Below are 12,319 nucleotides of genomic sequence, written 5' to 3' on the forward strand. Positions count from 1 at the left end.
CTCTCTTCTACCTGTCCGTGTGACCTAGAATGAGTTTGATACCCCTGGTTTGCGCAGTCAATTTAACTGTTTAACGGCCCCTTCATAAATCCCATTTACGCCAAACAATGCTCCGACTTGTACAAAATGTCCACCATACATCCTGATCACAGACTACATACTTAAATGTGGAGATGGGGACTGGAAAATAATGAAAATACACACTGCCATGGTTATTGATAATAAATATGGTGGCCGGTTGGAATAAGCTCTGTTGAAATGAGTAAAAAATAAATAAAAAAATGATGTCAGCAGTAGGTTACAGTACAGTACGTGCTTTAGCGTCAGTCAGTGATTTAACACAAGTCGGGGCTTAAGCATTACTCAGTCTGGCTGTGAAACAGTGTTGACAAGATGGCGAGTAAAGCTCTTGCTTTCAGACATCTAAATCGGAGCACAGTGACCGAGCAAGGCGGTTAAAAGTTCAAATTCAGATGTGACATCGTGACAATGTGTGTGCATGTGCACCTACACACATTCTAAGACGTGGTACCCTCAGACATGAATAGGAATGTCAATGTTTGTATTTATGAGTGCGTCTTTGTTGACAACATACATTTGAATTAAGGTGACACCAGACAGTAGACACTCAAGCATTTTCCAGTCATTCGTGCATTTGTGTGTGCCGCACTATGAGCTTGTATATCTGCTATTTTTGAATATCCCAAAGTATACTGCTCAAAGAAATGTAGGGAACATTTGATCCCTTAATTATTTTGAGTTTTCATGAACTGTGTACATACTGCTAACAAAAACTGCTGAAAGGAATTAAGGGATCAAAGTGTTCCCTTAATTATTTTGAGCAGTGTATAAAATAATAAGTTATAGCAATAAATCTAAAATGTGTTCTCGGATTGAATGGGTTAATAATAGTATTAGTATAGAACAGGGGTCTTTCAACGTTTTCAGGCCAAGGACCCCCTAGCTGAGAGAGAGATGAAGCAGGGACCCCCTACTCTATATTGTATAAAATTGTGTTTCAGATTAAAGTTTTTTTTTTACTTAGTCTGCTCTTTTTTCCCTCTACACCTATAGCCTCTTTGCCAAAAATAGCCGATTTACAAGCTCCCAACGCCTCGCAGCGCGAGGCGTTGGGAGCTTGTAGATCTGCTATTTTTCGGCTAATGTTCCTCTCAGAACTCAGAACAGGAATTCTAGGGTTCAAGTGGTTAATGTAAAAAAAAACTAAATCCTATCACACAAAGATTTGGTGGACCCCCTATAGTAGCTCTGGGGACCCCCTAAGGGTTGAAGACCCCTGGTATAGAAGTAATCTTGGTGCCTTGAAACTTTGTCACTTTGGTCTCAGAGGTGCTTCATTCTCCACGTCCTCAGTAAGACTTAGACTTCATCTAAACTATTTTCATGTCTTGCATCTGCGTGGTGGTGATGGCTGCTCCCTGTCACTCCCTCCGTTCTGTCACCTACCTTCTTCATTGAGGTTGAGGTTCTGCAGGCTCTTGTTGAGGTTGCGGGCGGTGGTGGCGGCTCGGATGTTGGTGTAGGAATTGACTGAGCGCAGGCGTGGGATGGCGGGGCTGTCCCTCACGGGAGTCAAGTTACCAGGCTCTAAAAACAAAAAAAGGACCACGGCATCCATGTGGATTATCACATCTAAGGTCAAGGTGAACAAAGTTCAGAAAAGTGCTCAATATATTATGAAATAAGCATGCAGATGTATTTTTTAATGCGTTGCTTAATTCAAGCTGCCGACGGGAAGCCTTGAGCTGCATGAATTGAGAAAACATGAATTGAGAAATCGTCAATTACTGCTGGCAAAATAATAAAATATTTCCCAGCACTAAATTATTTAGTTTACACTAATAATGTATGTTCCTGCACAGGATTGGTGAGTTTATTAGTTCTGAAAGTCTGCAGTTCAAATGCTGCAGTTCAAATGAGTGAGAATACACAGGAATTTTGAGTATTTAATATTCCAACTTGTGTTGGTATTCATTGTGTGTTTTTCATGATCTAATACAGTGGTCCCCCGGGCCCACAGGTTGAGAATCACTGATCTATAATAAACACAATGTCTTTGAACCTGCAGTGTTGGCTGGAGAGGGCACCGTGTAGTTCTTCTCCTCCTCTATGAACTGTAGCGCCACTGTGCAGAAGTTGCTCTCATACTGGACCACCAGGTGACTGAGTGCCACCACCAGCTCCTATAGACACAGCACAAACACCATGGCATAACATTAGGACCAAAAAGAAGTATCCTCTCTTTCCATCATGACCGATCGATCCGCCAGAAACACACAAAGTCAGTCTGTACAGTTGTCACTTGATTTAACACATTCAATCCGGGAAACTGTTTGACTTTTATTTGTTGTACTTTGCAATCCTTTTTTTCTCCAAACATCCTGCACAATTAAAACCTATCATAAACATGATTATTTAAAACGTGTTAATGAAATGACAAAGATCGTTCTTTACAATTAAATCAGGGTTTAACTGCGATTCATTTGATTGTGCGTGTCGTGTGTCTTTCAGCTACCTTACGAACCACCGGACTACCATCGTTGATAAGCTGGGCGAGCATCATGGCTACGTTGTGGTCGATGGTGGTGGAGTGGTCCGTTCTCTCTGCAGAATTACCCACAAACGTCCCCAGAGCAAAGACCGCTGCACACCTCACCTAGAGTAGGACATAACTTCATTACAACCAAGATGAGCATGAATTCACTTTTTAATACTTCATAACACATGTACACACTGCATTCGCACAGAGAACTGTACAAAACAAAAGAGAAACAGTTTTTAGGTAAGCCCTTTACCAACAGTCAACAAATGATAGGCAACAACTCAATGGAACATTCTACAGCTCTCAAAAACAAGTTTCTGTCGACAATCCTTTTTTATTACATCCTTTCATTGATGTATGTGTCGAATTACCAAGTCCAAACTGAATGAAACGAGATCAGCAATGCTGGAGTGAAGCTTGAAATTCACCAGTGGCGTCAATTTATTGGTTGATTTACTGTGTATTATCAGTTGGTTCAGTGAATTAGGGTAAAGCCCAAAACGGTCAACTCTCTTATATACTGTTGCACCATCTGAAAGGTAGAAAAAAGTAAGATGGTTTCATCTTGAAAGTTTAGAATATAAGTTTCAGCGGAGCCTCTTTAATTAGGGTTTAGGGTTAAAACACATTCGCACTCACTATTTGATATAGCCCGTCTACATCAAACAGTAACAAATATAGCCTATTCCCCTAGCCGTCTAGGTAACATCACTATCTAATTGGAAAATGTACCGCGCTATGTTTTGAGAACAACATTGTGGAGAGAACAACACTGTGGAAACACTTTTGGAAAATGTTCTCATTGGCCATAAATCTCAACAGAATATATCAGCACAAAATAAAAAAGTTTATAGGGCAGAATAAAAAAGCCACCTCTAGCTCTAGTGTACATGTGCTTGTTTATCCCATTAAGACCTGGAACGCATCTGTGTCACTTTAGATGTCTTTGGCTATTCAAAAATAGCAGATCTACAAGCTCATAGCGCGGCAAAATCTTGAAAAAAAATGTTTTCGATTTCTTTTCAAAAAACTGTTAGGATTTAGAAAACATTTTTAAGAATCGCCTCAGGTCTTGATGGGTTATTATTGGATTAGCAAGTTGTGCACAAAGAGAAAATAACATTGTCCTCTTGGGTAGACCTGTCATGGTTCAGCTCAGACTTAATTACAGCCTCTCTGCTTACTCTGTGTACCCTCTTGATATCTCTATTCCTCGTTCCCCCATCTTCTATCTTTACTCCCTCCCTTCATATAGGAACAGAAACACACAGGCACAACCTGGAGCCTTAGAGGAACGGTTATGATCAGGTGCCAATGCCTGAGGTGACTATAGAGATGATAAGTCTACCAGACCAGCCCTGCCAAAAAAAATATAGTAATTTTGTATTTTAACTCATTGAGTGCCCAAATTATTATTATCTATTTCTGGCCATTATGATTTTTATTTTTTCAAAGTAAAAAAAAAGTGCTTATGAAGCGAGATACAGCCTTTTTAAGTTATAAGTTAAACAAGGAGTAGACTGAAAGAACGAGCCGAATCGATTGTCTTGAAGGGATGGAGCTGCAAATCTTCTCTATTTTTTATTTTTTTTTAAATCTATTTTTTTCAAAAACACGTGAAACACGTTAATGGCACTCAATGAGTTAAAACAAAACGTGGACGCCAGAGAGTTAAGTCTTGAATGCTTCATTTATCGGCCTCAAGGGCCAGTCACATTAGCACTAAGACCTACACAAACATTTGTTGCATTCTCTGTACACACCAGTTGTGTATGGAGTTCATTGCACTTCTGACCTGTGAGTTCACACATTTTGGCATACAAAAATGAATCTTGCATTTTTTGGCGCAGTTACAGTGCATTTTGGCAAGTGTAGATAGTTTTTCACAACCACATACTTTGCTGATGCTTATTCGCTATGCAAACCACATAACCAAAGCATCTTCATACCAAACAAATGTGTCACAGAGGTCTCTATCGAATGATTACTTCCTCTTCCAGGTTTGATGTGGAAGCACATCGTTGCTATAAATGGAAAAGTCAGTTCAATACCCTTATTATTTCTGTCGTTCCATTATCCTGTTTTGGTACTATGCTTGGAGATTACAATGTGAAGAATAAATGTTGAGTTTCTATATTGCATTTCTTCAACATGCCTTTGGATTGCTGCTGCTGTCAGAAACAGGAAATGCCTACACCAGGGGTCTTCAACCTTTTCAGGCCAAGGACCCCCTAACTGAGAGAGAGATGGAGCAGGGACCCCCACTATATATTACATAGCATTTTGTTGAAGATTAAAGCTTTTCATAGATGTTGGATTCACGTCAATGTGTATTTTCAGACATTTAACGACTTAAACCGCCAATACTTAGTAAACTTTCACTCTGTACTTGGTCTGCTCTTTTTCCACCTCTTAGCCAAAAATAGCAGATCTACAAGCTCACAACGCCTCGCGCTGCGAGGCGTTGTGAGCTTGTAGATCGGCTATTTTCGGCTAAAGTTGTCCTTAGAATAGGGATGCTAGGGTTCAAGTGGTTAATGTAAAAAACAATGATCCTATCACACACAGATTTGTCGGAGCCCCTTGTAGCAACTCTGAGGACCCCCTAGGGGTCCCGGACCCCCTGTTGAAGACCCCTGGCCTACACTGTTCCATCCGGTACCTCCCTCAAAAACGGGTGGCACACTTTGTTTTGGCGTGATGTACAAAGAACTCCGTCTGTGGACGGAATTTAGATCTGACCGTGCCATCAGGCTAGTAATGCTCCTAAAAAAAAACCTACAGCATGTGCTACTTTATGTGAAATAAATAGAGCTGGGAGTGAATGAAACTGGGTAGGTAAACACTGTGTGTGTGTGTGTGTGTGTGTGTGTGTGTGTGTGTGTGTGTGTGTGTGTGTGTGTGTGTGTGTGTGTGTGTGTGTGTGTGTGTGTGTGTGTGTGTGTGTGCACACGCACAAGTTTCACTCCTGCAGAGCCAAAGCAAAGCTCTGTTGCTTTGTTTGTGGCACCAAGCAGCATCTGGGTGAACCTCAGGGTGAACTCTGTCTCACTGTCCCTCTGGTCCTCCTCACACAACTCAAATCAGACGGCCATCATTGTGATGTTATGTGTGGTTCAAAGGCTTTGTGGGATCTGCTCCATATGCATGTGTGTGTGTGTGTGTGTGTGTGTGTGTGTGTGTGTGTGTGTGTGTGTGTGTGTGTGTGGTGGAGAGAAGACTCTCTGTTTGCCTTGGAACAACACACTTGTCTGGGTTGAATATTCAGCGTCTCACCTCAGGAATGGGGTCAGAGAGCAGGATGTAGAGCTTCTCGTGGGCGCTGTCCCGGACTCCACACCAGCGGGCGGAGTCAAAGTTCTGCCAAATGCGTCCCAGGCAGATGGCCACCCACTGGCGGAGCAGCGGGTGAGGGTCCGACAACTGCTCCAGACAGTTGGCTATCAAGTTGCCCTGCAGGCACGCCTCCTGAGGGGGGGTGGGGAGGGGGGGGGGTGAAGAAAGAGACAATAGAGAAATCAATGGGGTGACGACACAGATGTAGTGGAGAGAGAGGAATGAAAGCAAGGAGTTTGTGCAGGTTAAAACCCATTAAGACCTGGAACGCATCTGTGTCACTTTTTTCGATTCGAGCTAAAAAAAAAGCATTATTTTACACTTTGGCTATTCAAAAATAGCAGATACACAAGCTCATAGCGCGGCACCAAGTGCCGTGCTACGAGCTTGTAGATCTGCTATTTCTGAAAAATAGTGAAAATGTGTGCAAATCTTTGAATATAATATTGTTTAAAGCAAACACTTTTTAACTCAAATCTTTGCTTCTGGGGGGGGTCCCTGGAACAAAATATTTTGAGATGGGGTCCGCGGACAAATGTATATAATTTTGGGGGTCCTTGTCATGAAAATGTGAGGACCACTGATATAGAAACATATGTTTTTCAGAAAACTGTTTGTTAGGATTTTGTAGAATCGGCGTCAGGTCTTAATGGGTTAAGAGACGGAGAGCAGAGGTTAGGTTAGTCGATAAGAGGAGAGTTTAAGAGATGGAGTATTGAGGATGTGGTGTTACTGATGTGGGCAGCGTCACCAATATTAAGCAGAAAATGTTCAAATGTTCAAATCCAGTCATATATTGTGCTGATGAGAGCAATGGTCACCGCGTTGTGACCATTTGAAGTGTGCCCGTGGCCCCCGGGGCCCCCTGACGGACCCCCTGGGATTCCTTGGGCCCCCCGACGGCCATAACTCCCGACTTGTGTCAGGGCAACCACACTTGCAACTTCTCAAAAATGACAAGTGCGCTTACAACAGTGCACTAACCCTGGAAACACAGGGAAAAGCTTATTTCTGCATAATACCTGTATCATTGTCATGTCACTGAGGTCAGTTTTATGTATAGTCTATGTATAGTTATGTATAGTTCTCCTCTCCTCTCATTAGCAGACATGAACATCTCTTACATAACACCTCACATCCAGATGAACAGCCAACACAATGGAGTTTTGTATGCTGAGAACCCCCCCAAGGTCTCCCATTGAACTGAGGCTCTCAACAACAAATCTTTGATATCAGTATCGACAAAGCACCATGCGCCCCGTGTGTACAGCTAACGACCCCTCCCTCTCTCTCTCCTTTCTTCCACATTGTAAGACCCCCCCCCCCTCACACCCACCCCCCCCCCCATCTACTTCTCGCCCTGAACCCTCGGAGTTGGCATATTAAGATGCCGGTACGGTGCTTACTGACATGTTCTCGACAAGCCGAAGCTAGTGATACCACAGTAATGAGCTTCGTCGTCTTAACCCTTTAAGGCCGGGAAGGAAACGCTTGTGTGTCATTTTAAGGTTTCTTTGGCTATTCAAAAATAGCAGATCTACAAGCTCATAGTGCTATGAGCTTGTAGATCTGCTATTTTTAGAAAAATCGTGTCCCTGGAACAAAATATTTTTAGATGGGAGGGGGTCCGCAGACAAATACATATTATTTTGGGGGTCCTTGACACAAAAAGTTTGAAAACCATTGATAATAATAATGAGCAACATAAGTAAAAACAAATTAGGAAAAAACAATTAGGAAAAAAAAACTGTTAAAAACTGTTAAAAAGACATTTGTAAAATATTGAGGTTTTTTTTTAGTGAATTTGTAAAAAGATTTGAGTTAAAAACCTTCTCTTTAAAAAAGTATATATTCATCCTAAAAATGTGCACACATTTTCACAATTTAAAAAAGAAATAGCAGATCTACAAGCTCATAGCGCGGCACTCGGTGCCGCGCTATGCGCTTGTAGATCTGCTATTTTTATATAGCCAAAGAAATCTTAAAATGACACAGATGCGTTCCCGGTCTTAATGGGTTAAGGCGTAAATAATGGAAACGAGAAGAGGAGGGGGAGAGAGCGTCTCTCCGTGGATCATCTATAATTCACGGGCCAATGAGAGGTACAGCACAAACATTAGGTAAACACAGGCAAGTGGCAGAGGGAAGAATGTTGGTTTCTGTGTGCGCGTGCATACTGTAGTCGTATTATGACATAGTTTATAGCATTTCTTGGCAGGTAAGGTGGTGTTTGAGAGCATTAAAAGGAAGAATACGATAAATAACATTGTGCAGCAATGAAGACAGGTAAATACTTTAGAGAGCGAAGGTGGATTATACCAGCTTTAATGAGGTTGTGTGTTATGTGTGTACCAGCATTCCACTAAACAAGCAGCTACATCATCTCTACACCGGTCTCTTGGACAGTCAATTGGTGTCAGGTACGAAGGCTTCTGGGATTAACCCATTAAGGCCTGGAACTGTCATTTTTAGATTTGAGCTAAAAAAGCATTATTTTACACTTTGGGCTATTCAAAAATAGCAGATATACAAGCTCATAGCGCGGCGCCGAGTGCCGCGCTACGAGCTTGTAGATCTGCTATTTTTGAAAATTTGTGAAAATGTGTGCAAATCTTTGAATAGGTACATTTTTCAAAGCGAACATTTTTAACTCAAATCTTTGCTTCTGGGGGGTCCCTGGAAAAAAAAATATTTTGATGGGGATCCGCGGCAAAATTCATATCATTTTGGGGGTCCTTGACATGAAAAAGATTGAGCACCACTGATATAGAAACATAACGTTTTTCAGAATACTGTTGGGATTTAGGAGACGTGTAGAATCGGCTTCAGGTCTCAATGGGTTAAACAACAAGGGCCAGGAGCCACCGGAGTCGATAGTGATCAAATGTCACCACAGAGAAACTGGGGGAATGCTGAGATTATACACTATCCTGTCCACCGACAGAGCTGTCACATAACCAATATCTCTGTTTGATGGACATACAAGAAATGCTCGTGCCTCTCCAAGTGACTGTTCGCCTCACATGAACTAATCGTGGCTACAGCAGTAAATTAATAAACTGTAACATCCCATCTCTTGCAAGGAAAGTGGCAACACTGCATCTGTACATAAGCCCTCTAAAACATTGGTTCTCAAAGTGCGGTCCGGGGACCCCCAGAGGTACTTGAGGGGGTTCCAGGGGGTCCCCAGCTAAATGATGGACAGGAACCAAATGGACCCTTATGGGTCCATTTGGTTCCATTTGTACACTCTCAGAGTTAAATTAACATTGGTTTTACAATGTGAATTGGTATAAGAGGTATAAATGCCATTAAATGGGGGTCCGTAGCCTAATGCATGTCAAACTGGGGGTCCTTGAAATTAAAAAAGTTGAGAATCACTGCTAGAGAGCCGTAAAAACCTTCTCTTATTGGTGTCCCTGGCTTATCTTTTCAAATGGGGGTCCGTGGGGTAATAAGTGTCAATTAGGGGGTCCTTGACATGAAAAAGTTTGAGAACCACTGCTCTAAAAGCGTCCAGTTTCCCGCACGCACACGCACACACACACACACACACACACACACGCACACGCACACGCACACCAGGGGTCGACACTAAGGTCTCAGAGGCACTTGCCCATCGGGCAAGTACAGGTCATGTTGTACTTGCCCAAAGGTCATGCGCGAAAAAAGTAAATCGTCAATTATAAAATGATAGGTAAAATTTACGCTTGTGGAACAAATTCATGTTAAATCCAATCGATAACTACCAAGTGGCGACGGTCACTTTGAAAAACAAAAGAAAGAGTGAAACTGCTAGTTGTGAAAAGGTGGCATTGTTCTTCTTCTGTGTTTGCCCTATATGCATTAAAGGACGACTTCACCACTTTTCAACATATCTTCATATAATAGGTCCTCACTAATGCTCATGATAAAATGGTACAATTTTTTTCTAATCAGTTTGTGTCTCAAAGGAGGGCTGTAGACAGTTCAGAAACCTGTCTACCAGTGACATCATCGATGGGGAATCCAAGCTAATAGAAACTGCAGGCTTTGTATTCCTGGAAAGTTGCAATGCAATAATAGATCCCATTGTTCTCGCCTTAATAAAAATCTGAATAAAAAAATTGTAATCTTTTTGGAGAAAAAAAATCCTGCCTAACGATGATGTCACTGGTAGACGGGTTTCTGGACTGTCCACAGCCCTCCTATGAGACACAGACCAAGTAGAAAAAAATGGTATCATTTTATCATGAGCATTAGTGAGGACCTATTATATGAAGATAGGTTGAAAAGTGGTGAAGACGTCCTTTAAGCAGTGGCGGGCCGCCACCCCTTAAATCCGACCGCCACAGTATGATTGTTTCTGTATTTTTTTTTACAGAAAAAAATACATCAATGCTCAAATGCATTGATATACTGTAAGGCTCAAATGCTCTCAGGCAGGACGCCATCTGTGCCATCACTAGTTGTTGATGTGTGACTGACTGATTTTGTCTATACTTTTGTCTAATAAAAGTATATTTTCCTAAATCTGGAGACAATTCACATGCGCACATGGGAAGAAAGTTGCCATTTTCCTCCCCCACACCTTCAACATCTGGCTAGAAACACTGTTCATGAATAGCCGTTAATATTTAATGAAGACAAGAATGTACTTGCCCATCGGGCAACCTGGAAGCAAACTCCACCTGCCCGAACATTTTGTTTATTTGCCACGGGCAGTCGGGCAAACACACACACACACACACACACACACACACACACACACACACACACACACACACACACACACACACACACACACACACACACACACACACACACACACACACACACACACACACACACACACACACACACAGTAGCCAAGGGAAACCTCTCCAAATCACAGGCTGAATATTAAAAACAGACAAACACACAACAACAAACACAAACAACGGTCCACATCTACTGTACCTGTCCAGTGTTGTAACTGTTGACAATAACAGCCAATATGAAGACAGCCATGGTGCGATGTTCAGCCTAAAATAGACAAATACACACGGTGGGAATCCAAAATTAATGTGCTGTACTGTATGTACTCCAAATATAAAATGGTGGCACATACAGATGTGCCACTTCAAAACTTCACACGTTACTGTTCTTTCCCTGAAAGTGCCCTGAAAATGCATTTTTTCCTCCCTGTTTTGCCCTTAAAAATTCACTGTTTTGCCCCTGAAAAGAAGTTGTCACTACACACCCCCGTTTTTCCCTTCAACAGACATCTATATACATGAGAACAAAAGAATATGTGTTGAAGAAGGTGTCAGACTCATTATGAGGCGAAAGGTGATTTGAAGAGATCCTTCACCAGTTGCTCAAATTAATTAGCATCATAAAAGCAGTGATCATCAAAATAATTCAGCATTTTAAATGCCTTTCTTTGTCCCTCTTATTGCCCTGGGAATCCCCTGAAAATTTACTGTCTTGGCGATGGCAGGACATTTGAAGTTTCGAAATGGCACATCTGTACCCCTAAAATCAGTAGAAACACTTAACAGGGCCCATAACCTTGTTTTGAAACAAAATTGTTTTCAATATCATCCATTACTGGGGGGCTTCCATAGAAGATGTTGAGGAGGATGGCTGCTTGAGCAAGACTGACATCGATGTTATTTGTTACATACATTTCAATTGAATATTCTATACTCAACAACTACTGGAATATATATATATATATATAAAAAATATTATTCGTATTTTATACATATCATCCTATAATTCTACAAAGCTCTGTGCGTCTCTGTGTGCGTCTGTGCCCAAAACTGCCCGGTTCTCCTCAGTGGCCGGAGCAATTGATCTGCATTTGCACACAGCCATTGACCATTACCACGTGCACGGAACACTGAAGCCCGTTTTTCACTTTCCCCAAATGTCAGCTGTTTCTTAGCGTTTTTGTGTTCGCTGGCTCCCGATTTGCCAAATCATGTGCGTGAAACAAGTGCCGGTGTTGCCACATCCGTGAAACAAGCGGACCATGCTCATATCCCCCCGACGGGTATGGTCTCTAGTATATATAACTCTGTGATTCTTTAACTTCTGAGCAGGCGAAGTAAGCGACCGCGCATCAAGCTCTCTGCAACGCAGCGGGAAAGAAAGGCTGGTGGTTTGTCTCTTCCAAAGTTAAGCTTTATTATTGGGCTTTTACGCTTAGACCCTTACTGACCTGGCCTCAGTCTGAGGTATCAGTTTTTTTAGCAGTGCATCCTTGCTCCCTTCAAGATCATCTGTATTCTAACCTACCCATTGCTCAATGTTGTCGTGATTCTGCCTCCATTGTTTTCTCAAATGATCTATGTGCTATGTATGGAGGGTGGCAGAGAAACTGTGTGGCTATTACTTTGCCAGGAACTATGCTCTCCAATATTTAACCCATTGAGACCTGAAGCCAATTCTACA

The 12,319-nt window shown here is 42.0% G+C and overlaps 1 protein-coding gene across 2 annotated transcripts in view; it reads right to left on the reverse strand.

Annotated features, from left to right (window-relative positions):
- rptor (regulatory associated protein of MTOR, complex 1) overlaps positions 1-12,319 on the reverse strand; it is a 256,743-nt gene that overhangs the window by 67,628 nt on the left and 176,796 nt on the right. For both annotated transcript variants that reach the window (XM_084044061.1, XM_084044060.1), the window contains exons 16-20: positions 10,838-10,903; positions 5,840-6,031; positions 2,537-2,677; positions 2,084-2,204; positions 1,468-1,608 (exon numbers count right to left, since the gene is read on the reverse strand). In XM_084044061.1, coding sequence (XP_083900187.1) covers positions 1,468-1,608; positions 2,084-2,204; positions 2,537-2,677; positions 5,840-6,031; positions 10,838-10,903 — 661 coding nt within the window. The remainder of the gene's footprint in view (positions 1-1,467; positions 1,609-2,083; positions 2,205-2,536; positions 2,678-5,839; positions 6,032-10,837; positions 10,904-12,319) is intronic.

This window comes from Gymnoscopelus microlampas, assembly GCF_963454915.1.
Source record: "Gymnoscopelus microlampas genome assembly, chromosome: 2".
Lineage (NCBI taxonomy): Eukaryota > Metazoa > Chordata > Actinopteri > Myctophiformes > Myctophidae > Gymnoscopelus > Gymnoscopelus microlampas.